This window comes from Mustela erminea, chromosome 4, assembly GCF_009829155.1.
Source record: "Mustela erminea isolate mMusErm1 chromosome 4, mMusErm1.Pri, whole genome shotgun sequence".
Classification (NCBI taxonomy): domain Eukaryota; kingdom Metazoa; phylum Chordata; class Mammalia; order Carnivora; family Mustelidae; genus Mustela; species Mustela erminea.
Genome location: NC_045617.1, coordinates 127,715,715 through 127,742,904, shown reverse-complemented (window position 1 = coordinate 127,742,904; position 27,190 = coordinate 127,715,715). Strand labels below are relative to the sequence as shown.

At 50.8% G+C, this 27,190-nt stretch overlaps 1 protein-coding gene across 1 annotated transcript in view; it reads left to right on the top strand.

Moving 5' to 3' along the window:
• Positions 1–1,438: 1,438 nt before the first annotated feature.
• SLC22A23 (solute carrier family 22 member 23) overlaps positions 1,439–27,190 on the top strand; it is a 171,517-nt gene continuing 145,765 nt past the window's right edge. The window contains exon 1 of the mRNA XM_032340984.1: positions 1,439–2,680. Coding sequence (XP_032196875.1) covers positions 2,015–2,680 — 666 coding nt within the window. The 5' untranslated portion in view covers positions 1,439–2,014. The remainder of the gene's footprint in view (positions 2,681–27,190) is intronic.

Genomic DNA, 27,190 nt, shown 5'->3' with positions numbered 1-27,190 from the left:
CAGGAAATTGGAAAAGAAATCATAAATATACAATGTGCCCTATCACCCCTCAAAAGCTTTGAATATGTGCAGGTTTTGAGACCCATTTCTCAGAGGTTTGGTATCTTCTGCAGCCCAGTGGGCCCCTTTGGCCCATGATTATCTAATCTCCCCTTCTCAGCTACCCAGAAAAGTCCATGACCTCCTCCCATCCCCAAGGCCCCAGCTCACTAACAGACTTCAGAAATAATTTTGGCGGATGTGCCAGTATTTTAGCAGTAAGCACATGATGCCCACAACAAGAGAGAATTCTAGGTTAAAAATGTAAGCAAATAATTGAAATGCAAACGAATGCATTGAATATGCGCTGCTTAGACTGTATTCCTTTGTAAAGCAAAAGCATGTCTTTCACATTCCAAATCATACTGGAAATGGATTGCTCTAAGATTTCCATTAATAAACTTCTCAGAATGTGAACTGTCTCCAACACGTGGGGACGTCGGGGTGAAAGGTGCCAGGCTATCCTCATTTCTGCCAGGCCCCGGGTGCAGGAGGAAATATGCTAATGCGGCCGTTTGCCGCAGGGCTGGTGTTATTTATACAGCGCTGGCTGGGCAAGGTTCGAGCCAGAGCGCGGGAGAGGTGGGAGAGGTTTGTCTTCATCCGTGTGGATGTAGATGTGTGCGCCTGTGCACTTGGCGTTTGAAAGGTGAATTCAAGATCTTGGAGAGGGGGTGGGGAATACCATCACAATTCACGTTTCTGTGTATACAGTATAACTCGTGCCGGCGGTGTATCCTTCTAGCATTGTTAGTTACACAGCATGCATTTTGGAGGGGGGAAGACATGGCGATTTGGGAGCAGGTGCGGCGATCGGTCGCCGGTGACCTGACGCTGCGGGCGACCAGAGACCCGAAATGGCAAATGCGCATTCTTGACACTGCTCCGCGGGCACAAAAACTACCATTATCTGAAACCCGGAAAAAAAGTGCGACGGGGGTTGCTCCCGAACACTGGCGACTTTGGGCTCAGGACCGGGAGTGGGGTGTGGAGAGCGGGTAGTGGGCACCTCTGAAGCAAGCAGAGGTCACCGAGACCCCGCGCACGGGGGTGGGTGGAAATCCCTTGCGGCTCGGGAGCCAAGCCTCGAAGACGACCCCGTTCACACGCGCCGCGCGCAAGCCGACTCCTCCGGGACCCCCAGCCCACTTGCACCCGCTGCTCCGCGCTCCTGCTCCTCCTCCGCCTCGCCCGGCGGGGAGGGGTAACAAACAGGGGATCCTCCAGCCAGGCAGGCACGGGGTGTCCCGTTTCCCCGCCCCCTCCCGTGGATCCCGCCGCGGCGGCTGCGGCAGCGCGTCGCGGCTGGAGGGGGCGCTCGCGCACAGGAGCCGGGCGCAGCAGGTGCCGCGCTTACCTCCACCTCGGCGGGGGGAGAGGGGGCGGGCCGGGGGACAGGGGAGGAGGAGGAGGAGGAGGGAGGCTGACTCGCGGATCCGGAGAGCGCGGTCGGCTCGGCAGGCTGGGATCCGAGCTCGCGGCTTCCGGGAGGCGCCCGAGGCCGGATAAATACCTCCCGGGCTCCCGGGGACAAGCGGACGCTACCCGCACAGCCGTCCGCGCCGCCCGCGCCGCCCGCACAGCCGTCCGCAGGGCTCCGAGCCGCCCGGCTTAGGCGCGGCGCCCGCTCCTCCTCCTGCTGCCGGCGCGGAGCAGCGGAGAGCGGCGGGCTCGGCCGCCGGCGCCCGGGCCGAGGAGCCGATGAGCGGCGGCAGCTGAGGGCCCGGGCCGGCCTCTGCCCGCCCTCTGCCCGGCGCCCGAGCGGGGCCGCAGCGCCCGGGGCGCGGGTCCGGGCCGGTGACATGGGGGCGGACTGAAGCACCCGGGGCGGCCGAGCGCTCTCTCTAGAGCCGCGGGGCTCTCCTCCGCGGCTGCGGCCGCTGCGGGCGCCCGGCCCGGCGCGCTGTGCCCGGGGCGCCCGCGGGAGCCTCCGCTGCGCTTCTATGCGCCTCTGCGGGCGCCGTGGGCCCGGGCCATGGCCATAGACCGGCGGCGCGAGGCAGCGGGCGGCGGGGCCGGGCGGCAGCCGTCCCCGGCCGAGGAGAACGGCTCCCTGCCGCCCGGGGACGCGGCGGCCTCGGCGCCCCTCGGGGGACGCGCGGGCCCCGGCGGCGGTGGCGGGGAGATTCAGCCTCTGCCCGCCCCGCATCCCGCCGCTGGCGGCCCGCACCCGGGCTGCAGCTCGGCGGCGGCGGCCCCGAGCCTCCTGTTGCTGGACTACGACGGGTCGGTGCTGCCCTTTCTCGGGGGCCTGGGCGGGGGCTACCAGAAGACCCTCGTGCTGCTCACCTGGATCCCGGCGCTGTTCATCGGCTTCAGCCAGTTTTCGGACTCTTTCCTCCTGGACCAGCCGAACTTCTGGTGCCGCGGGGCCGGCAAAGGCGCGGAGCTGGCGGGGGTCACCGCCACGGGCCGGTGGGACGCCGGCGACTTGGCCAACTGGACCAGCCCCCCGACCACCCCCTTCTCCACTGCCTCCTGGGAAGCCGCGGGCAACCTTAGCAACGGCAGCGGCGGGGACGGGGGTGACACGCCACCCCTGCCGTCCCCTCCGGACAAGGGGGACAACGCCTCCAACTGCGACTGCCACGCGTGGGACTACGGCATCCGCACAGGCCTCGTCCAAAACGTGGTCAGCAAGGTAAGGGCTGCGCCCGCCACGGCCCCGTGTCCTCCTGAGCCTTTCACTCCTGGATCTCCTCCACCCTTCCCTAGGTCTCCCTCCGTGCAGACCGAGGTCCCTTAAAGCGATGCTCGCCTGTGTGTACGTGGATCTGGCATCGACTTGATCCTCTGTCCCCCAGAGGAGATGCATTTGCTTGTGAAGCGGGGGCTTTTCTTTGCCTTCCTCGGGGAAACTGCCTCCCGAACCTAAGGAGGGACTCCATAGCCTTTCCTAGTTTGCACGCAAACTCCTGCCCGAGTGCACGTTTGGAAAGAGAGCCCCTCACCCCCAATGACTTGAGCTCCCTTCCCCTACTCTTCCAGCTGTCACCCTCATTCAGGCAGGGGTGGCCCTTGAGAAATGTAAGGCTGCTGACCTGGCAGCCAGCCAGCTCTGGAAGACTCGCCTCATTCAGGGTCTGATGGCTGGAGCCAGGACCTCGGTTCTAATCTTCTGCTGGGCTATTGGTCCCCCACAAAGAAATATCTACCCGTGAGACTAATGGCATAGCCCCACATGTTCTTCTTTCTGGCAGATCTCAGTCATCCCGTGCTGGGTTTGGAAACAGACTAAAGCTAACTATGGAACCCAAGTTAGAGCCACAGAAGCAAAGAGCTTTTGCACATTTCCCTTTCCCTCCTCATTGTGCTCATTCCTCTCCAAAGACTGGTATTTTTGACTTTGGATTTTGCCACTTGGGTGTTTTCTTGGGACTTCAGTAATATCTCTAGAGTATAGGACGGGAACTAAGAATTTGTTTTGTATTCCCGGACCACCACTGCTCTCACACAGCAGCTGCTTTTGTCTGAAGCAGTGAGACCCTGGGAAGCTTTCGCTGAGCAACCGCCTTGCTCAGAGTCCCGAGGAGCCCCTCTCACAGATGCACTGCATTGTGTGAAATGGAGCAGCCGTGTTTTTTGAGAGGAGATGGGTGGCTGGTAGAAAAATGGAGACTAGGCAATGTCAGAAAAATTAATCCCTAAGATGTCTATATTTTCTGATTTTTTCATATAAGAGGCATTTGTTAAGCAATTTGTGTTTTTTGTCTCTTCTGTATTTTAAATTACTAATTTGCATTTCAAAGTAAGTGTAGACCTCCCACCACCACCACCCCCTTCTGGGCAGTTCTGGGTGCAGTTTGGTTTTTTTTTTTTTAATTTTTAAATTTTTTATTAACATATGATGTTTTAGCCCCCAGGGGTACAGGTCTGTGAGTCGTCAGGCTTACACACTTCACATGGGCTCAGTTTTAAATGCTTTGTTTAAAGGTGAGACTGAAATGTGACAGTGCATGTGCTTTCTCCCCCAAATGAGTGTTAGTAAACAGTTGTAGCTCAGGGATGTGTAAGATGAAACTCTTACATCATCATAATCATTGTTTTAATCTTGTACCAACCTGGCAAGAAATGATCTGTCCTGTGGGAACTGACGGCATTAGCTGTTGATGGGGAAGATCCTTCAGGCTTGGTTCACCTTGACACCCCTGGGCCCTGGCACAGCACCTCTCCTCTCCAAATGTGTTGCTGTGACTCTGTTTCCCATCCAGGCGGGGCAACATTTGTTTTTTGTTTGTTTGTTTGTTTTTTGTTACCAGCATGGAAAAATTGAGAACAATGACTGGAGTGACTATTTTAACACCCTTTGTATTTCCCTGCAAGTAAGGATTTGGTGACATTTTCAAATACTTTAAACCCCTTTTTAAAGTAGAGGAGGAATAATAGAGATGAAAGCAGCTGTGTTTAGAGGGCGCTGTGTCCCAGGGTCAGAGGGGAGGGGAACTTGAAAGTTTGGAGGTGGGATAGAGCATCATTATCCTAGTGGTGGGGACCCAGGAACAGCTATTCACACGCTGCCGGATGGTGGGATGAGAGGACTAAAATAATCCTTGAAAACAGGCTTTAAAGGCACAGTGGAGAGCTGGCCAATTTTTCTAAATTAGCACTCAGGAGGGTCAAAGATGGCAGTAATGTGTGCCCTCTGCTTTGGGGCTGCTTCAGAGCTATGTCGTGGTTACCTGTAGCTGACAGGGCAAGACTGGGAGCTGAAGACCTCGGGGGAATAGTTAGAGACACATTCTATCCTAAGATAAAGACTAGAAAGGACATATTGATTTTTACGCACAAATAAGATCTAAAGAAAGGACTGTCCTTCTACAGTGTTCTGTTCCATAACAAAAGGCTTCAAGAGCTCTTTAAGCACATTTGGCATATACTAAGGCCGACTTCCAGCTTCAGCTGCCTGTGTCCACTGGCTACTGTATCAGATACACAAATGCGGACGGGCTGCTGTGATGGGTGCGCGGTTGAAGCAGTCAGGTACCTCTCTGCTCTGCTTGTAAGAGCCGAAGTTGACGGTGTCACCTTCCCTCAGTGTATCCAAGTTCGGAGTCTGACAAGTTGCATTTTATACCCTCTTTCCCCACTCCAAGCCACAATCTAGCCATTTGAAAATAACCTCACACAATGTCTCTGTCATTAGATTTCCCTCAGCCTGTATGTGCCCCTCCAATAAGCACCCTGTCCTATCCCTAAGTGTTAGGTGGGGAGGGGATACAGAAAAACGGTCAGGCATATATTGTGTTCTATTGTATTATATTATACATACATATTTTATTATGAATGTATATTGTATTATACATACATCCTATCCTAAATATGCATTATTAATGGGGATATATGTAGTACACAATTATCGCGTATAGGCTGTAATTGTACCTACACATGTGAAACTGCCAAGCCCATTAGAATCCTAGGTTATTGTAGTTACAAGGGATCTTCAGGCTGACAAGCCTGTCTCCTCTCCTGATCAATATCCCCAACATGGGTCCCCCTTCCAGGATGGGAAGGGAGGGCCCCACTGGCGTGGCAACTCTCCGGGTAGTTGCTCTTCCTTGCAGACAAGCATGTTTCAGGGTGGATAGAACTCAGGTCATCTCACGCCCATTTGTATGGCATTGCTCCTCTGAAGGGTTCTTTCTCCTTTATATAATATGTGTTCGGATAGCGGAGCATACCCAAGACCCAAGTTTCTTTCCCAGCTAAAAAAATCTCTAGCTACTAAAGCCATTCCACACATGACAAAATTTGCCATCCTGATGGCTGCACTTGGCATGTGTGCCTCTTAAACATGACACTCAGAGCGCAGCCTGGCTGGCCCTGTGTGTCCTAATCAAAAGGGAGCATGGATGGACAGCGCGCTTCCACGAACGGATCCTGCAGCTGAAGGCTTTCAGTAGACGTGACAAGTTTCTATCTTGAGACCACCGTCCCCACATCTTTGTGGGATTACCTTGTCAACGATTTCCCAGGCTAGGCTTCCATGACATGGCACACAATTTAGGTTTCTTTGTAATACTTTTAGGTTGTTAGATGTCACCTGTTAGGATCTGTTTATTTTTATTTTGTGCCTTGGTCTTTGGTTTTGTTCCAGAATTTTCAGTGCCTTCAAAATAATAATAAAGATCTCACCTTTCTTTTGTACAACCCTGTAAAGTTTTCCAAACGTTTCCTTTTATTATGTTGCTTCCTTTTATTAATGTTGAATAATCCAAGGCCAGTTTTAACACTGAGCATTATCTTGGATATTCAGTTAACACCTACATGAGTGGGCCAGGTGCTGTGTACCTTGAGCCCTACGTTCAACTTCCCAGTGACCTTCAGAGCTCTGCATTTTATCTCCCAGCCATGCCTTCCCGAAACAAATCTGACAAAGTTCTGAGTCACTAGGGGTCAGCTCTGGGAGAACTGAGGCCGGACATGTCTCCCTGTCCCACACCAGCAACCCCTGGCAGCTCAGACTGTCAAAGATTTTACACAAGGTTAAAACACACACACGCACACAATATTGCTGACTTTAAAATAATCCTCTTAATAATTTGCAGCATTATCCTCTATTGTTCTGAGTGACTCCTCCTTGGTTTCCAATGCTCACCACTTCCTTGGAATGCTGCCAGAAATCAATGTCACTGCTAAACTTTCTAAGCTCCATTCGTTTTCTGTACGTAAAATTTGGGATGTTTGTCCCCAGTCTTCTGATACTTCTTCTGTTCGCCATGATTCTCAAAGATTGCTGGCTTTCATCCTGTAAGTACATCTGAGAGTTGTTTAAATATCCTGGGAAGTAATTTGTATTCTTTTTCTGGGGCTCAAGTCTAGAAGTATTTAAAGTGATTCAGTACAATTTAATTAGGATTAAAAATAATTACAATCTCATTGCAATAGTAATATTTTAAAAATAACCCAATGTCAGGTCATCCCAGGGGTGGTTGATTTATTTTGTCTAGTGTAGACAATACAACAGTGAACATCTTTATGCATCTCTATTTTTAGAAATTGACTAATAGATAATGCATGCACATGGTACAGAAAACAGACAGTGAAAGTAACATTGCCTGCCATCTCTGCCTCCAGTTTCCCTCTGCAGAAGCAACCATGGTTACCAGTTTCTTCTGTATCCTTCTAGAAATAGTCTATATTTTCATTTATATATTTGTCTCTCACAAACAATGACATAACACATACATTGCTCTATGCCTGTTTCCACCAATATTGGGTATGGGTGCCTATCCCCATTGAGAGAGCCCCTCATTTTGTGCCTGTAATACTATGTCTGCGTAGTATTCCACTGCACCAGTAAGCCATAATTTATTTAATTAGTTACCTACTCAGGGGGCACTGAGGTTGTTTCCAGTCTTTGCTCTTATATAATATATAATGAAATTCTGGCATGCATGAAATTCTTAAAAGTGGAGGGTCAAAGTAGGCTACAATTTGTATTTTGATAAATGTTGATAAGTGCTCTCTCTGGAGCGCTTACCAATTTCCACTTCCCCTTCTCATGCTGGAGGTGCTGTTCCCCATACCCTCCCTGACCAAGGACTTAACCCACTTTGAAGTGTCTCCAGTTTGATCTGTGAGGTGTACTTGGGGGTGGTTGTTGTACTTCGCATTCCTCTAGTTAGAAGGGAGGGTAATTATGTCTCTGACATTTTTGGAGCCATTTGTTTCCTTTCCTTTGAGCTGCCCTCCTCAGGTCCTTTGCCTGTGTGTGGATTTGCGGGGAGCAGTACGCAAAAAGTACTGTCCAAGTTCTTAAAGCAGAAAGTAAATTAACTCTCTGGATGTCTTGTAAATGTTTTTCCCCTGGCTCCCTGTTTGTCTTTTTGTTTTATTTATGGTGTGTTTGTTATGCAGAAACTTTGGGTTTCTATGGAGTCAAATTACTCTTCTCTGTTAGGGTTTCTGGGTTTTGCATTAGATTTAGGGCTTCCATAATCCCAGAATATTAGAAAAAGACCCATACTTTCTCCTATTTTTTTTTTCATCTTGGAACCTTTGTCATTTGGTGTTGTAGATACCCATTTTGCTTTGATTAAGCTAGTAGGATGAATTGCTAGAAAGAGAAATAAATATTAGGGCCTGGATATACCCAGCATTTCTTGCAGGCTTTGACTTGCCCCTAGCAGCGTCCTAAACACTGCATTTGGCAGTGGCGCCAGTGGGGAGACCAGAAGCTCAAGGGTTGTTAAGCAGCCCTTGTCATCGTTTGGGAGCCCGCACCCCCCCCCCCAACCATGCTGTGGGGCTCATCTTTCCCGCATCCTCTTGTTCTGAGCTGGCTGCAAAATCTCTCGTTTCTCCTCCTTTTTTTTCCCCCTCTTCTTCCTCTTTTGTCCATAGCATTTTTTGCAGGTCTCCATTCATTTTGGCCTTCAGTCCAAAGTAGAACTGAGTCAAAAGCTGATGTCATTTAAAACCACGATGGGCTTTCTGAATGTCTGTCCTGGCATTGCCACAAACCAGCCGTGAGCTGGAGCCAGCTTGGCGTCTACTGGCTCCGGCCAGCGTACGCCTCTCCATCCAGTGGCCCGCTTGGTGTTGTCTCGTTGGTGGCTTCAAGTGCGCAGGGTGGGAGCACTTACACCACGGAATTGGCAAACACTGTGCATTTGGGGTTTTATGTTTTCTGCAGAGATCTGGTTGTCCAATGCTCCTTATGCCACTCAGTGTGACCCCAGGCCACTCCTTTCCTTTGTTTTTTTTTTTTTTAAACTTTTCTCCTTCCTTCCTTTCATAGATGAGTCCCTCTTTTGGGCCAAGTTTGTGCTATGTGTTTGGGATACAATGACATATAGACAGTTCTGTTCCTATAGAGCTTAGAGACTAAGGAGGGAGGCACACTTTATTAATTAATAATAATCCTTTAATTACACCCAGAGTTAAGTGTGTGGAAAGAAAGGGACATGAAAGGCTAGAACAAAAAGCCTGGCCTACACTGACTGGTCTCTGAGTGCAACTGACATCTGAGTTGGGCATCTCGGGTTTGAGTGGGAGAGAGGGGAGAGAGAACGGCATTTGCAAGGGTCCTGTGGTATGTGAGAGCTTCAAATTGCTAGGAGGTAGTAAAGGTGGGAACATGGGGAGGAGTGGCTGTGACACATTCAGAACATCAGCCGTGAGATGAATCAAGTCAGCTAAGAGGATGAACTGAGAGGGAGGGCGGCAAGGCAGAGCATGTGGAGAAGGGGAGCTGGGATGGGGAGTGGGGCTCTGTGGAGAGGCAGAGGGGAGGGTGCAGAGCATTTGATGGGGAGAGGTCGTCTGACCAAAGGTGCTGTGGAAACCAGGTGGTTTGAGCTGTGGGAAGGAGGCGGGCCAGCCCAAGAAGAGGTTCTGAGGGGGACCTGGGGGAAATCACATTCCAGCTGCAGGTCCAGGCCCGACTTAGGGGCCTGAGGCCTCTTTCCAAGCTATTGCTAGGAAGCAGCACTGGCCCATTGGAGTATTCCAACATTTTCTCCCACCCTTCCACTCGAAAGGGGAGAATTGTAATTGAATTTGCACAAAGCTGAAAGACCCTGACATAGGACACCATCAGTCTAGAGTTTACTTGGATTCAACCAAGCCAGCTTTACCAAATGCCTAGTGTAGGTTAATAATAAATAAATAAATAAATAAACAAAAAAAGAAAGAAAGAAAGAACGTTGTCCCGGGCATAGCCAGCATATAATATGATTCCTTCGTCGCAAGTCCTCAGTTTACAGATGAGAGGCTGGGGGCTGGAGCAGGTTGTGGGGGGGTCACGGACTCATCCAGAGCCACCAGCTCCGGGGGGCTAGAATCTAGCTCCGCTCCCCCCGCAGAGTATTCTTGCCTCTGCCCCGGAGTGGCCCCCACCAGGGGAGAGGGGCCAAGGCTGGTGGGCCGTTCGTCCCTCCTTCGGCCCTGCTCGTCCTCACTCTGCTGTGCAGCCCTCGGCCCGCTCTCCCTGTCCTGACACCAGCTGTGTGGTGTTCCGTGGGGCACCAGCCATGCCCCACTGGAGCTGTGTCGGACCCTTTCACCCACAGTCTCCGCTGTGGCTGTCAGAGTTTACCTGCCTCTGAAACCGTGAAAAGAGGAAGAAGGACTTTTTCATTTGGCAGGAGCAGTTTCAGGTCCTGATGGCTGCTTAGGACCAGCAGATGTTACCAACAGCCATGACAGCCCCAGGTACAACTCCATTAGCTTTATCTTTGGGAGCGGCAGGAAAAGTGGGTCATCCCTCGCTTTACGGGGAGGTGAGAATGAGAACAGCTGGGGAGAGCCCATCGCCCTCCCCCTCCCCCGGCTGTCCGGCAAACCCGAGGAACCTGGGAATCTCAGATCCCTTTCTCCCGCCTGTGTGTGGGGTGCAGACGGGCCCAATGAGTCGAATGAGTCATCTGAGAAATACTGTGGCAGGGAGGAGCTGATAGGCCACACCTGGGAGGGTGATTTAGGTGCCTGCCCCTCCCCTCCGCCCAGATACCCATCACATGGGGGGCCAGGTGTGCCCTTCCTCCAGGACGCAGGAATCCAAGGTGGCCTGAGGAGTCTGACCAAAACGGACCTCTGGTCTGATGAACGAGACCATGTAATCGCTTTGTGTGTTTTCAGGTCACTGGTCACAGGGCTCCAAGGGATCTGGAGAGGAAAAGGCTTTTCTGGCCGACCTCGAGGAATGGGAGAGAAGGACTCTGCCATGGGCTTCACACCCCCACAGGTGTCTTGGCTCAGACACTTGAGTTCAAGCCATTGGATAGAGAACCATCTACGCGTGTTAAAAAGTCTGGGCTGGCTGTGCTGGTGACAATGGATCAGAGAAACCGCAGAATTTTAGAGGAGTTGGTGGTAACTTTGGATCTCAACGGCAGGGGTCAGAGAGCTCACCTCAGGGACAGGTGTGAACCGGACAGAAGGCCAGGCACTCTTCCCCAGGGCTGCCCCACCCACCCCGAGTGCGGTCCTTGCTGACTTGTCATGGGACGGCAGAGCCTGGCCTCACTAGTCTTCAGACTTTGATCAGATGTGACTTGGGGCTCGTCCTTTCATTTGCTCAAGGCTGCTCAGTGCTGGTCATTATGTGTGAGCAGATGTTCCTCCAGACAGGGGACCTAGAGACTGGCAAGGCTTCGATTTCTAGGAAAGAGGGGCAGAGTGTTTATTGATGGTTGAGCTGGCTTTCCCCTAAAATAAATCACTGCTGAAATAGAACACCGCCGGAGGCCACTCCATTTGCATAGGGTGATATTCTGTATCATCCTCGTATGACTCTTGGTCGCAAGTATCGGAGACAAATTTCACATCACATTAACAAAACAGAAAAGAAATGTATAGGAAAGATGCGGGAATGGCTCAGGGAACCTAGGGTGGGATCTGAAACCAGAAATTGGGGGGTGGGGGAGGGGTTTGAATCAGGAGCCCTGCTGCCACTGCCCTTCTGTCAGAAGCCACACGTGCTCTCAGCCCTTTGTCCAGAAGTCAGCTTTGTTCCCCCTACACACTGTCTTTGCCCATGCTTCTGTTTACCTGGTCAGGCACCAGTCAGCACGGAGGCTCACATTCCTCTGTCCATTCCAGATTCCTGGGTGCGAGTCTGATGTCCAGGCAGGTTTCAGAGTAGGGGGTGTGGTTACCCAGTGCCAGGGGTCTCCTGTAGACCATGTGGCATGCAGTGGTAGTAGCTGTTCTTCAATGGTGTGGAAGGGATTAGAGAGGAATCTTTTTGGCAATTAACTGAGAATAATTGCATATTGATGCAAATCATTACATACTTCAAACAAAGTATTCTTTTTCTTCACAAAGACTCAGGATGTAATTTACCTGACGGCTTAAGCTTAGTATGGAATTGGCAGAGATGCTCGTCCTGAGGCTTTTTCTCTAGAAACAGTGCATACATGATCTCTCTTGGCTCCAGATCACAGAGAGAGCTTGGAACAAGCCCTTGGACTGTCACTGAAACAGTTTTACACGTTACCCCCACCCCGGCCCCACACAGGGTGAGTGTTTGTTTTTCCAAACCTTTCTGCTGGTCAGGACCAGCTAGATGAAAATGCGAACCCCTCGTTCAAAAATTTTTAAGATCAGGGGCGCCTGGGTGACTCAGTCATTAAGCGTCTGCCTTTGGCTCAAGTCATGATTCCAGGGTCCTGGGATCAGCCCTGCATCAGGCTCCCTGCTCCATAAGAAGCCTCCTTCTCCCTCTCCCACTCCCCCTGTTTGTATTCCCTCTTTAACTGTCTCTCTCTCTGTCAAGTAAATAAACTCTTTTAAAAAAAATTATTAAGATCAAGACGGTGACAGCCTAGCTGTAAGCCAAATGTGGGCACATCTGAGCGGTGGTGCTTCTGGTGGGCTCCAGCCTGTCACGGCTACAAAGCCAAGCGAGCATCCCTGGGCCCTTGTAAGTCTTTCTTCCTGATTTTTCAGTGTCCTTTCTGCTTCTCTCTTCCTTGGTTGTGTTTTGTATCTTTTTCTAGATTTCTTGTAGTCAAAGTGAAACATACTTTTTGTGGGTCTGTTTTTTCCCAGGGAACAGCTTCACAAAGCCCGAGCCAATTTTGTTTTGAATATTTAGTTCGCCTAAGGTATGCAACAACAAGAAGGAGCCACCGAGGGAACCTTCTTACATTTGAAAACACTGCCCAGAAGTGAGACAGTTGGTTTACTTATCTGAGCAGTGAACCAAACAGCTGAGTCATAGGAATGTGTGGTAAAGAATGCTAAGTCATAGGAATGCTAGTTAAGTGTTTATCAGCCTTTGTTTTTTTTTTTAAGTGGAGAGGAGGGTCATCCTTTCTCTAATTTAATTCTGCCAGCTCACAGTCACACTTTATTTCTTAGTATCGTTGAAAGAAGAAGGGCAAAGGATATAATGCTGGCATACAACAGCCACAGGCGTCCCAGTGGTCGTATTAAATTATGGATGGGTTATGCACTCAGCATAGTAATTTGCACTACAGAGTGTTTCCTCCCAGATTAGATTAAAAGCTGCTTTTTCTCTGTGTGTTTAAAAGATGCTTTACAAATTGGGCACCCTTGATTGTTACATACTGAGGAACTCCACTGTTCTCCAATGAATATACATGAGCATTTGCAGCGAACACAAAGTTTTTGTCCTACTTTTTAAAAGTTTTTTTTTTTTAATTGTGGTAAAATACACATAACATAAAATGTGCCATTTTAACCACGTTGAAGTGTACGGTTGAGTGGGATTAAGTACAGTCCCGGTGCTGGGCACCCATCACCACCGTCCATCTCCAGGACTCTGTCATCTTTCCAAACTGAAACTCTATCCCGGTTCAGTGCTAAATGCCCAGCCCCTCCTCCTCCCCTCCCCCTGCCCCTGGCAACCACCATTGCACTTTCTGTCTCTGAATCCGACTACTCCAGCGACCTCAGATCAGTGGAGCCATTCTACTTGTTCTTTTGTGACTAGATAGATTTATTTTACGCAGCAGAATTCATCCACATGGTAGCATGTGTCAGAATTTCCTTCCTTTTTAAGGCTGAACTATATTCCATGCTATGTATAGACCGCATTTTGTTCATCCATTCATCCACTGAGGGACCCTTGGGTTGCTTCCACCATTTGGCTGTTGGAAATAAGGCTGCTGTGGACACAGGTGTTGTTCTACTTTTTGAAGACCGTTGGGTACATCCCTCCCCTGTTAGGTGATTTCTGGAGCCACCTGTATGGTGCCCAACCCTGGTCCTTCTGTCAGACCATCCACTCTGTAAGCAGGCCTTCTGCTTCTGCCTTGGGTGGGTGACACAGGTGGGCAGAAGATAGTCTGTGCCCTGAAGAAGGAGCTCATGGTATAGCCACGACAGCTGGTAATGGAGGATTCTAGACCCAGTGGGGACGAGCTGAAATGAGCACAAGAGCCGGGAGCTGAGGGTGTGGAGTGCAGAAGTAAGCATGCCCAAGAAAGCCCACAAGGTCTGTGCTCGGCTCTGGGAGTTCCCACCATGGGTAGGGGGAGCCGGGTGCAGTAGCCTTTGAGCTGGGCGCCAAAGGAGGGCTGGGGTCTTGAAAGATGGAAAGGGTTTCGTCTGTGGGAGAGCTGAGGAAGGCTGGGAAGGGACCAGTGCAGGGCGCAGAGGGGGATACCTGCAGCAGAGCTTGGGGTCCGACTGCACAGGCCCCCACAGTCCATCCTTGGGGATCAGTGGGGTTTTCCCCAGTAGACAATGAGTTACCTGAAGTTTGTAACAGAGAAATGAGAGTAGAGACCCATAATAGAAGAACCCCCAGGCTCAGGCTAGGTCCTTGTGGCACTGTGTCCTCAGGACCCCTATGGCAGGCATCTTGGCTTCTGTCTGGCTGCCATGTGCTGCCACTGGAGCACATGTGTTGGTGTGGCCTCTGTGAGAACTCTCACCAAACCCTCATCCCAAGTGTGGCCATGTCCCAGGGGCTGTGGCCCTCTCCCTGTCTGTGTGTCGGTGCTGTTGGGAGCTGCTGGCTTCGCCCAGCATCCCTGCCTTACCCACTGGGCCTCATGGCCTCTGTGCCACAGATGGTGTCAGCTTGCCTCATGTCAGATCCCGGGACTGCTTCAGCGATCTCCGTCACGGTCAGCCTCTGCGTGGTGTTGGCAGTGACTGCTCAGTCCTTGACTCTCTCCTTGGGATGGGGGGAGGCTGCTTTTCCAGATTTTTCTTGTGCTCCCCTGGTTGCTCTTCTCTTTTGGGAATCCTTTCCACCATCTGCTGCCTTCAGATGGTTCCCCAGAGTCTCAGTCAGCTCGGGCTGCATAACAAGTACCACAGACGGGGTGGGGGTGGGCGGCTGACAGACATTTGGTTCCTCTCGGATCTAAGAGCTGGAAGTGTAAGATCAAGTGTTGGCAGGGCTGGTCCTTCTGAGGCCTCCCTCCGTGGCTTATGCATGCCGTCTTCTCCCTGTGTGCTCACGCGGGCTTCCCTCTGTGTGCGCCTGTGGTCTAGACTCTTTTTACAAGGACACCAGTCCAACAAGACCCATCCCAATTACCTCATTTTTAAGTTAATTACCTCTGTAAAGGCCCCATCTCCAAACACAGTCACATTCTGAGGTACAAAGAGTCAGGACTCAACATTTGAGAGTTTGCGGGGGCGGGGGTTGGGATTTTGGGGCAAGAGGACACAGATCAGCCCATAATATCCGAGTTCCAGCTCACACCTTGAGTAGGGCAGCTGCAGTCTTCATCTGTAACCCGGATGTCTCCTCAGAGCCCTAGCTCTGTGTGTTTGTTTACCCGCTAGACTGGACCTCTCATCTGGCCCCTGATCTTATCCACCCCCCCTTACCTGAAATCCCAGTGTTTTTGATTCCCTGCTTCAGATCCATGACCTTCAGGATGAAGTTGGGCCTGATAGGCTGTTTTTCAAGGTCCCTGTAAGTCTGTCTGCACCCTGCATGCGTCTCCTGCATGGTCCCCCATCACGGCCGTGCGGGGACCCTGTGCTCCAGCCTCCAGTTTCTCAAATAACACTTGACCTTTGCAAGCGGTGCTCCTTCAATCCAGAATCCTCCTGCCCTCCCCATCATCCCATCACCTTCCGAAAGCCTTTCCTGGCTCCCTACTCCGCCACCCCAATCCTCTGCCCCCGCTTTCCTGGCCCAGATCTGTATCCTCAGCTCCCGGATCTAGTTGGCACTCAATTAACATTTCTCGAATGGCAAAGGTAAATAGGAAGGGGACCATTACTGGGACTCTCACCTGGGGAAGGTGAGGTGACTTAATTCTAGGATGACAAGAAAACGAAGAGGACAGGTAACTCAGACCTAAAATCAAATTCCAGTGCGTTTATTGAAAACTAAGAAATAGCAGCTAGGCAAACTTGAATTCCCAGTGGACTCTGGAATGGGTTATATGTTGACTTTAAGTCATCATTTTTTCAGAAATTTCAGTCCCAGGGACTTCTCTTCTCATGAAGGTGATATACCGAACTGGTGTGAATCTCGGATTGCAGTAGCCGTGGCTGGAGCTCATAGAGTCGCCTGGGAGCTTTTGGAATCTGGGACCCAGGCATTAGTTGCTTACAAAAGTTCATGCAGTGATTTCCGGGAGGTATAATTCCCCACACTGCCCCCCCCCCCCCCCCCCCCCGCCCAGGGGACATTGGGCAGTGTCTGGCAACATTTGTTTGTCCTCACAGCCAATTGGGATGCTACTGGCATCCGATGGGTGGGGACCAGGGGTGCTGCTGAATATCCCACAATGCACTGGACAGCGCCCGCAACAAAGTACGACCCAGTAGAGCATACCAAGTTTGAGAACCCCTGGTCGAAGCTGATTCAGAAGTTCATTGTATGTTCTGACCATACCCAACAGATGGCCGGGATCAGCCCGGGTGAGACCTTGGCCCCTCTGTAACCCACAGGGGGAGCATTGTTATGTGGGCTCGGGAGCTAGAGGAGGGTGATTCATCACACCAGGAATCATCACAGCGCAGCCAGGGCCCCTTTGCCCTCCGTGAACAAGGGTTTGCTGAGCGCATAAATGGTGTAAACCAAGTATCCGTGGACACGTTTAGCCTACCTAGGGAAGCACATTATGAAATGCTGTCCCAGCATATTTATGTACAAATGAATGTTGCTAATGACCAGGTCACTCATTAAAGTAGGTCCTTTGAACCTTGGCTTGGAATAATGGTTAATTACTTGAAAAGGAAACATTTATTTGGAAGTAAAAGGTATTTATTTTCAAAATGTCTCTAATTCAGACTAGCCTTTTCCATAATTAATTCCCATTAAGGTGGTTTGATCATGTTTTCAGCAGCAGGAAACGAGAAACCCCCTGGGGGACACAGACACCAAGAACCGCTAGAGTTCAGAATCAAACATAAGCACTGTTTACACTCACTGAGTAACAGAGCGGGGTTGACCGCTCCCTTGGGCACAGGCGGTGAATCTACAGCAGTCCTAATGTGACATGGACCCGTGCTCAGGGCTAGCACGTGTGAAAGTAAGCGTGTGCAATGTTAGCCAGGGCAGCTGGGAGGTGCCCCCTTCATTAAGCTAAGCCAGCCTCCCCCCACCACCCTCAGGCAGGTCCAGGCCCCAGGCAGCCTCAGCACTTCCCCAGCGAGACCTTTCCTTCCTTACATGCTCATGGCATCATCTGTCAGTCCCACTCATTTGTATTACTTTTTGGGAGTTTGTGCTCGTTATCCTTGGTAGCTAATAAAGCACTATCAAGGGCCACAGAGGGTCAGAGAGCTTTGTGTCCTGGGGCTGGCCAGAGGGTCTGACCTGACTCTCAGAAGGAACTTCCAAGTAGTAAATAAAGATGCTTCAGCTAGAGGCCATCCAGTGGGAGGTAGTGAATGCAGGAAGGTAATGTGTCTTCAGGGGGCCTCCTCGTTTCTGGAGCCGTACTGTGCGGTGAGTCATCAAATCCTCTGTGTTCCAAGGTATTGTTTCATAGAAGTTTTATTGGGAAGTTTTTCTGGGAAGTCCCATAAGAAACAGCTTTCTAAATATGGGTATCATCTAGGCCGTGAAGGTGTTTGGGGTTTTGTTTTTGTTTTATTTTTGGTTTTGTGTATCTGCTGATATGGGGTTTGAATTGAACTGAGCTGTGGTTTAAGTATAAGCAGTGGCTTCTGTCGTTAATTAATTTCTCCTCTGCCATTGGATTCTTCCCCATTTATAATTCTAGTTCTTTCTTGACAGAATCTCAGATAAGTGACTAACGGGAGGGATGGTGAAAAGGAAAACTGTGACCTTGATTATGAATCTCATCTCCAAAAGCAATTTTGGGGGAAACTGGAATGACCTTGGACAGGCAGAAGGTTACCAGAGAATTTAAAGACTCATAGTTTATCATACTGAAAATAGGTTTCTAAATCTGCAGAAGGCATTTTCTCCTTTAGTCTGGGGAGGCAGTGACACACAGCAGTCTTTCTTTAGTGATCTGCTTGAATCTGTCTAGTGACTATTGTGGTCTAATCTCCTAGAAGTTAAAAGCATATGCAGGGAAGATAGCCTACAGGAAAAGTGCAGAGTAGTGTGTTGTATTCAGGCACGTGCTGGAGCTACCGGGGAGAAGGAGCCACGAGGTGTGCCTTCGAGAAGGGTGGTCCCTGGAGGCAGAGACAGGCAGAGGGAAGCAGGGAGCCAAAGAGTGGTTTAGAGGAAGAGCAGGTATGTGTGGGGAGTAACCAGAATGTGAGTACCGTGGAAGGAGGCAGGAGGGAAGCACTTGTTTTCAGTTAGGAGGGGAGCACGTACAGTGTTGGGAAGGGTTTGAAAGCTTGGAAGGTTCTGCTGCACATCGCAGAAAAAAACTCGGATCAAATGGGCTTAAAAATATAGACAGTGATACCTGTGCTGTTTCTGGAAGTCTAGAGAGAGGATAGGCTCCCCTGCATGCTTCTAGGCCTTCTTTAGCACTGGTTCCTTCTAATGCTGTATTATTAGTCTATATCACAGACTGGGGGGCTTGATTGACAGAATTTATTCTTCTCGGTTCTGGAGGCTGTCAGTCCAAGATCAAGGGGTTGGCAGGTTGGTTCCTTCTGAGGCCTTTCTCCTTGGCTTGCAGATGGCCTTCTCCCTGTGTCTTCATGTGGTCTGTCCCCTGCACGTGTCTGTGTCCTCATCTCCTCTTACAAGGATGCTGGTCAGTGACTTCATTTTAACTTAAATCTCTGTACAAACTCTTTCTCCAAATGCATCATGTTCTGAAGAACCAGGGGCTAGGACTTTAGCCGATGTATTTTGAGGGGGTACAACTCAGCCCATCATAGATGCCGGTCCATTGTCGTGGCAAGGTGGCTTCCTATGACACCTGGTTATTTGCTACCCCCTGTCCCCTTGTGACTCAAAGGAGAGGGAACGGCCACCTTCTCCTTGAGCATGGTACATGAGTCCTCCTCTCCTGTGGACCCTGCCTCCCCACACACCAGCCCCTGGACCAACAGCCCTCACTGGGTGATGCCACGTGCGCGCTAGGGATGGGCCACCTGACCCTGAGTCACATGGGAGGAGAGAGCCTGCACAGCTGCATTCTGGCCAGAAGAGGCATTGGGAATGACCAGCACAGCCCATTGCTCTCTGCCGAGGAGTCTGGACTTTGGCAGGTGATGGAGGGTATTGACGGATTTTGAGCAAGGTCACGGCAGCACGACCTTCCCCAGGTGCCCTTTGTATACCCGCTGTGTACAGGCTCCCTTGAGCAGGTGGCGTGTTTCACCCTTGGGATAAGCCAGTGAGGCAGCTCTGTTCGTAATGTCTCTGTCAGGTGAGGAAACGGAGGTGAAGAGGCGAAGAAACTTGGCCAGGGACACACTATTATAATCGGAGAAGTCAGCACCCTACAGTGCGTCACTCCCCTACAGTGCATCTCCCCAGCTCCAGCATCCATCCGCGCGCCCTCCATTCGCCCCGCGCCATGCTTTCAGAGGACAAAGCTGGCTGCGCTGGGGCAGAGGAGGGGACGGTGCTGCTGATTGTGGGGCCCCACCCAGGTGTGTAGGTAAGGAAGGGATCACGCTGGTGTATCGGACGAGGGCAGGTGGGAGGGCACGAAGCATCCAGGGGGATCTGAAATCAAGGTGTAGCTGGGACGAGTTCCTTCCAAGGGCTGGGGGGACAGTCTGTTCCAGGCCTCTCCTGGCTTCTCGTGGTTGCCACAATCTTCAGTGTTCCTTGGTTCATAAATGCCTTTCCCCAATCTCCACCTTCATGTGGCCTTCGCCCTGTCTCCCTGTCCTCACATCATCTCCCAACGTCAGTGTCTCTGTGTCTGAACTGACCCTTTTCCTAGGGACCCCATTCACACTGGGTTGGGGCCCACTTTAACGATGTCATTTGAACTTGACTACATCTGCGAAGACCCTGTCTGCCCATGAGGTCAGGTTCTTTGGTAGCAGGGGGAGGATTTCACCAGAACGTGTTAGGGGAACACAGTTCAGCCCACAACAGAGTCCTTTCGGGGAAGAGGAAGAAGGCTCGAATCACGGGAACACGCTGATTCTGTCTTTCACCTGAGTTGTGCAAGAATAGGGCTTTCCATCTGTGTCATCTACTGTTGGAATGCAGGGGGTGACCGAAGGGGGCAGGTGCAGAGAGAAGGGGGCCACGGACAGGGTGGGAGGGCCTGTGGGGCATGTCATGGGGGTGGCGGGAGGGGAAGGAGGAGGACCAGGAGGCTGCGGCAGGATTACTGGGTGCAGTGTCCCCCACGTGTCACCACCGAGGGAATTTGGCATTCAGAGATGCTTAAAGAACATGGCTACATAGACCCAGCGGAGCAAAGTGGCAGGGGCTGGATTTGGGCCCCTGAGGGTCTGCATTCCAGGTCCTGCTGGGGCAGCGCTGCATAAGCCAGGCCTTCCCAGGGTGCTGCTAGCCCCATGTTTCTAGGGAGGACGTCGTAAACCCAGGGTAGGGCTCCTGTTTTGTTTGCCTTTGATACAGTTACAATAATGCCCTTGCTTTGAACTGAGGGACAGCCCATAACCACATTTGTCAAGAAGCTCGGGCCTTGAAATAGCAACTGTGAGAGTTGTTCGCTGTGTCCCACGTGCTTGGCCTAGAGATCTGCTTGGGCAGAAGGGAAAGTACGCGCAGATGCCTCCCCGCCTTGGGGTGAATCGGGCTGAGATTCACCCTCAGCGAACGGTGGGCGCCCCGCACGGCTCCTTCCCCTTTGCTGCCCGCGTCCCGAGAACCATCAGTGGAAGGAGCCGTGAAGCCCCAACCAGTTGGGTATTTCTGTCTCGTCTTTGGAGACCCACTTAAAACCATTTCCCAGATTTTTGCAAATGGAGGTATCATTAACATGTGGGTAAAAGGCACCGATTTTAAGTGTATAGTTTAGTGGGCTTCAACCCCTGTTCCACCCAGTAGCCACCATCTAAACGAAGATCTAGAACATTGTCTTCACCCCATTTGATCCCCTCATGCCCCTCCAATGAGCTTGCCCCCACAGGCAGCTGCTGTTTTCATTCCCAGCCCCAGAGCTCAGCTTTGCCTGGTGCAGAACGTCACAGACATGGAATCACACAGTGCGCACACTTCTGTGTCTGCTGCTTCCCCCAGCAGCATCTTTGGGATTCGTCTGGGTCTGAGTTCTGGCATAAACCCGCAGTCGCTCCTTTCCGTGGCCATGCAGTGTCCCCCCGCACATGCACACCATGTTTTGTTTCTCTCCTCACCTGTTGATGGACCCGTGGGTTGTTTCCTGCTTGTGGCTGTGACACACAGACTGCCATGAACATTAGAATCCGAATTTTGTACATCCTTTCCAGTCTTTACTCCCTTTTAGCTCTATGTTTAAAAGTTGATTGACAAGGGTGCCTGAGTGGCTCAGTAAGCCTCTGCCTTCGGCTCAGGTCATGATCTCAGGGTCCTGGGATCGAGCCCCGCATTGGGCTTTCTGCTCGGCAGAGAGCCTGCTTCTGCCTCTCTCTCTCTCTCTCTCTCTCTCTCTCTCTGCCTGCCTCTCTGCCTACTTCCGATCTGTCTCTCTGTCAAATAAATAAAAAATAAATCTTAAAAAAAAAAAAGTTGATTGACAGAATCAGATCAGCTAGTGAGAAATCTTGACTTGTTGATAATCTGGGTAAGGTTCCTTCTTTGTCTTTTCTTTTTAAGGGTGGAAGCTAGAGTGACAGGGTACCTGAAAGGGGGAGCTGGTGGCTGCTGTCCCTATGGGGTGGGAATCTCGATACAGTTTCCCTACCGAAGTTAGATGTGGATTTTCCACTGCATGGGGTGGCAGGGGTGGGGGGTCGGCACCCCTACCCCCTGCATTGTTGAAAAGTCATCTGTAGTTTCATTCCATCTGTGACACAGTCCCTGAAGCAGCCAGGACTTCATGCCTATTTTGTAGCTCCCTCCCACTGGTAGGACCTTGGTGAGAACCTCCTTCTTCCTGTCTTAAAGAAGACCCAGGTAGGGCGCCTGGGTGGCTCCATTGGTTAGGTGTCTGCCTTCTGCTCGGGTCATGGTCTCAGGGTCCTGGGATCAAGCCCCATGTCAGAGTCTCTGCTCAGTGGGGAGGCTGCTTCTCCTTCTACCTACACCCCACCCCCAACCCCACTCATGCTCTCTCTCAAATAAATTAAGAAAAAAAAAAAAAAAAAGATGACCCAGGTATCCCTTGCGAGAGCAGACAGCTCAAGGGTTAAAGAATGTTTGGAACGAACCCCGAACAAAACCTGCGGTGCAGCTATCACGCAGCCCATGGCTGAAGGCAAATAGTGCCAACGGCCCAGTTTGTAGGGACCCCCGGCCAAGCGGAATTCTTTTCTGATGGAGCCTGCCCTACAGAATCCTATTTGTTCCTTCATTGGATTAAAGAGGGAATTCGCAGGCTATTTCTCAACAGGGCCAAGGGAATGAGAGAAGGAGAGTCAGCCCTCCCAGTCTGTCACCTCCGGTCTAGAAACCTTAAAGGAGGCCATAGAACATAGGCAGCCATTTCTGACCATTTTTAAACATATGAAGATGTGGTGTTTTTCATAGGGCTTTTACATCTCTCTGTGTTTGCGAATCAGCAAACACATTTTGTCAAGAAGCATGTCTATGCTTGTGCATACGTGTCATCCCACAATGAACTGCGCTTTTTTAAGGCAGGTTAAGCAACCAGTGATGAACTTTGAGGGACTAACGGTTTAGAGGTTGGAGACCCCAGCGTGTTCAGCATCCCGGCTCATTGATCATGTTGAAGGGACTTGAGTCCAAGCAGAAGGTTCTCCTTCCATTTGGGTATTTAGTGCTTTGAACAGCATTTCTGCACAGGAGCAAAGAAGCTTGGTCCCTTTAAGTTTTGCAAAAGCAGTCCCATGAGTAGAAAAAAAAGACATTTTTTTAAAGTGTCTTTCATTTTTAAATGATTTTAATCATTAAATCATTTCATGATTTTAAACATGGGCTTTTTCATGGGCTTCCAGCCAGCTCCCCCTCCTAGCACTGAGTGGTTGGGAGGAGTTCAGGGTACGTATAGCAGAGCCCAGGGCATCCTGCTCGGGGTGCTGCACAGAGAAGCAGGGTTGGGGGTAGTTAGCATGGGGCTCAGTGTGGAAGACCTGGGTCTGAATTCCAGTGCTATCTCTTCACCTCTGTGAAACATTGGGGGTTCCTTAGCCTCTGGGAACCTAACTGCCATGGTAGGGATGACACTTTGTGGGCATCAAATGAAATGACCGATGCCTGAGCTCTCTCAGCAGAGTGTATGTCTTGAGTCCTCTTCTGCCAGGAGCTCCCACCGGAGCTGGGAAGGCCGTCATGCAGTCAGCTCTGCTCATGTGTCAATGGGATGGCTGATGGCACTGTCCCAGCCATTACCTTTAGACCTTTGAAACTGGAAGTGTGGAAGGTCACCGGACATCACTGAGACCAGCCCTGGCAAATGGCCGCCTTTGTGGCATGTGGCCAGCCGGCCGATACCCCAAGCTCTCGCTTTGAGAAACCCTCTTCCTTTAGCTCCACCTCGTCTCCAGGCTAGTGAACTGCTCCTCATTGAGGTCCATTTCCTAGGTGCCCTTATATGCTCTGGTTCTCAGAATTTCCCTCTCTGTTCCTACTCCCTAAAACATCCTGTGCAGCTGTCTCAGCTGAGACATGAAAGCAGTTCACATCGTGGTATAAATGACCGATGGGGTCAATCCTTCTCCTTTTTGGGTTCATCCAGGTCTTTAAAGCCGTTCATCAGTGACTGATCAACAGCCTACAACCCACACACCCACCACAGGTAGGCTGTTTTGAAAGGCTTTACTACCTCCCCCCGTCCCCCCTCCCCACACACACACCCTGAAGGGCCAAAAGGCAGGGATTTAGTGGTCTTCCTCCCAAAGGCTGAGATCCTCAATCAGGTATTTCTAACAACAGGAGCATCAAGCAAAAACTAAAAGAAGGTTTGCTTTTGGTGAACATTCTAATTGTATTTAAAATCTGTAACACAGCACGAAAGGCCCCTGCGGGACCTGCCCCCTTGCTTGCCACCCCTTCATCTCCACCTCTGTGTCTGGCCCAGGCGTGGCTGTCCCTCTTGCCCCACACTTCTGCTGTCTCCCAGTACAGCTGTCTCGCTCTCCCAGAGCCCCACGCCTGACCCGGGCTGGCACAGTTCACGAAAGGAAGTTGAGATGAAAAATGGGAACTTTGACTGTCTGATGCTCTGTCCCAGGACCTGTAGGATGTCTGCCATCATGGCCGTTCATTTCTCAGAGTTGTCATTTTTATTCCTGGCCTTTTTCCCCCCTTACACTCTAAACCCTCATGAGCAGGGACGGTGCTTCCTGCCCTATTATTTCTCGGGGGTGTGGCACTCGGTAGGGGAGTGATAAAGAGTGCTTAAATCTTGAAGCTCTGCCATCCTCTGACCTGTGGGTGAGCTCACCGTTGGCCTGGACCAGCTGCTGGCTGTGAGACAGGGATTCAAAAAGAGAAGGAAAACCTACTTAGGCGAGCGCAGGACCTGAGAGCTTGGGGTGACCTGTTTTGAACATCATATGAGGTTGAAGGCAAAGTTTGAGGGACGTATGTGACTTTATGACATAGGAAGGTCGGTCACTCTTCCTTTTTTGGAGAGGAATTTTCTGTTCCACCCTTCCACTCATGGGCAAGTTTGAGGACGAAGGCTATCTCACTGCGAGGTATGGTCACTCTGGTGGTTAGAGGATGCCACGAACAGGGGTCTGCACCTTGCACATTTTCTTGAGATTATCATCCACAGGACTGAGAATACACCAGAAGGGGATGCACCAGTCCTTTCTGCTAATGTCTTAGTTTGGGCTTCTCTTCCAGGCGATCATGCCACCTGTGTTTAAATGACACGAACCCCCTGAGGAGCCCATTTCCCCCGTTCCACGTCTTGGGTTTGTCACTGATAGACCTGGAATAGAATTGAACGGTTCAAGCTAAGACTTGAAGATACACTAAAAAAAACACCACAACACTTTTTAAAAATTGCAATAAAATATACATAAAATAGAATTTACCATTTTAACCATTTTTAAGTACATCATTTGGTCACATTGTTCACATTATTGTGCCTCTGTCCCCACCACACACTTCTCCAGAACCTTTTCATCTTGCCCAACTCAAACTCTGCTTCTCTGGGGACAGTAGACTACTTTTTAAAGAATGAGAGAGTCTGCAGTTTCTTATAGAGTACGTTGTCACTGGACGTGGGCTGATGACGGGCTGGCCTCCTGCAGGAGGAATGGCAACAAGCAGGGCAGTTACCTGACTTTTCAAGGGGGCTGAGTCCCTTCTCTTGCTGCAGTTGACCTTTGGCCTATCACTTCCTAGGAGTACTTAATGTTTGTCTATCTGTTACCAATTAGCTTTTTTTTTTTTTTTAAGATTTTATTTATTTGACAGAGAGAGAGATCACAAGTAGGCAGAGAGGCAGGCAGAGAGAGAGGAGGAAGCAGGCTCCCTGCCGAGCAGAGAGCCCAATGTGGGGCTTGATCCCAGGACCCTGAGATCATGACCTGAGCCAAAGGCAGCGGCTTAACCCACTGAGCCATCCAAGTGCCCCAGTTAGCTTTTATAATCTCTTGCAAAGACAGAGGAAAATTGTTATCATTTTTATTTTCTCTGATTGAAAGTAGAAAAAAATCCCTATGCCTGCTTTCTTTTTTTCTTCTAATTTTTAATTTAAATTCAGTTGATTAACATGTAGTGCATGATTAGTTTCAGAGGTGGAGCTCTGTGATTCCTCGGTTCCGTACAGTACCTAGCGCTCATTCCTTCACGTGCCCTCCTTGATGCTCAGGCTTTCCGTGTCCTTGGCTTCACTTGGCCAGCACCCCACCTCGCCTCATGCTGATTGCCACGGCTGACAGGGCTGTTCAACTCTGGCCTTAAAAATCCCAGAATTGTCATGTGTTGGAATTTGCATTGTGATCAGGCAGTAGGTGGGGAAGAGCACACAAAGTATGCATGATAACACCTCTCCTATTCTGTGGCCCAAAAAGACACCCTCTAAAGGGGAGGGAGGTTTCCAAGGTCAAATAAGTTTGGGAAGGGCCACATGCAGATCCCCCGTCTTCAGAATTCATGATGCATGTTAACGGAGTCAAGGCTCTGAGAAATCCTGCAAATGAGACCCCGTCTTCCCTTTGTTTAACTGGATGTCACCATGTATTCTGTGACCATCGATTCCCTTTCTGAGATGCACACTTATTGGTGCCCTGATGGTCGTGCTGCCTCGAGAAGATGCTTCCGCTGCTGACTCAGAGGTGAATGCTTTTAAAGGTGCAGCTGTACATGGGAGCTCGGCCCGGGCAGAGTTTCATTTACGGGCCTTTCGCATTATCTCATCTTTTGCTTCCTGTTCGCCTTAGAGAGGGAGGAAGCACGGAGAATACCTAATGAGTGGACTTGGTTGTCCCGTGACAAGCTTTGTAAAGGCCGTCCTGTCGAATCAGCAGTTTGTGGAGAATATTAATGTGAGTTGTCTGAATTGTACCTTTTCAGAGCATGCCTTGGTGCTGGCAAGGAATTGAGGTGCCCCCCTCAGCTGAGCCAGGCCAGGCTCCCGAAATGCCAAACACTGAGTGCAGTTAGTGCTACAGCAGGAAGACCCCCATCTTTGGAGGGTCACTGGGAACAGTACAGCTGCTTACTGTGTTCGCCAGAAGGGCTTCTAGTGACAAGTTCCTAGGTGCTGTCATTCTAGTCTATGAACGGCCTACGCTCTGGAGCTCTCCATCCCCGGCCCATCACCAGCCTTCAATCTTGCGTCACTCTGGCTGTGCCGCAGTCTGAAGAGGGCTGAGGACATCTAGGAAAGCCACAGTAAAGCGCTATTGGGAGACCACCTGGGACCACGGCTTAGTCACTTTGCAGCTACTTTGGCTTGAAAGTGTCCCTGTTCCCCTTTCTCCTCTTGCTGAGGTTCAGACTGGCTCACGTGTTCTCCATTTCTCTCTCCCACATCTCTATGGGCTCCTGCGATCTGTCCTCAGAATTGATTCCCGCAAACGGTACCCTCTGGGAGATGATTCTAGCTCAGACTTAAGGATGCTTTGGAGATTTGTTTGAGGCAGGGGCTTGGAGAACTGACTGCCAGTGAACTCGTGCCCAGGATGTCAGAGGCACCCACAGTGGAAGGCGAGGGGCCCTCTCCTCTCTGTCCCACCTGAGGTAGGACGCCGCCCCCCCCACTTCTCGCCGCACCCCCCTGGGGTGTCTCTGCACGTCGGTGCTCCCCGCCCAGCTCCGGGCAGCTGAGGA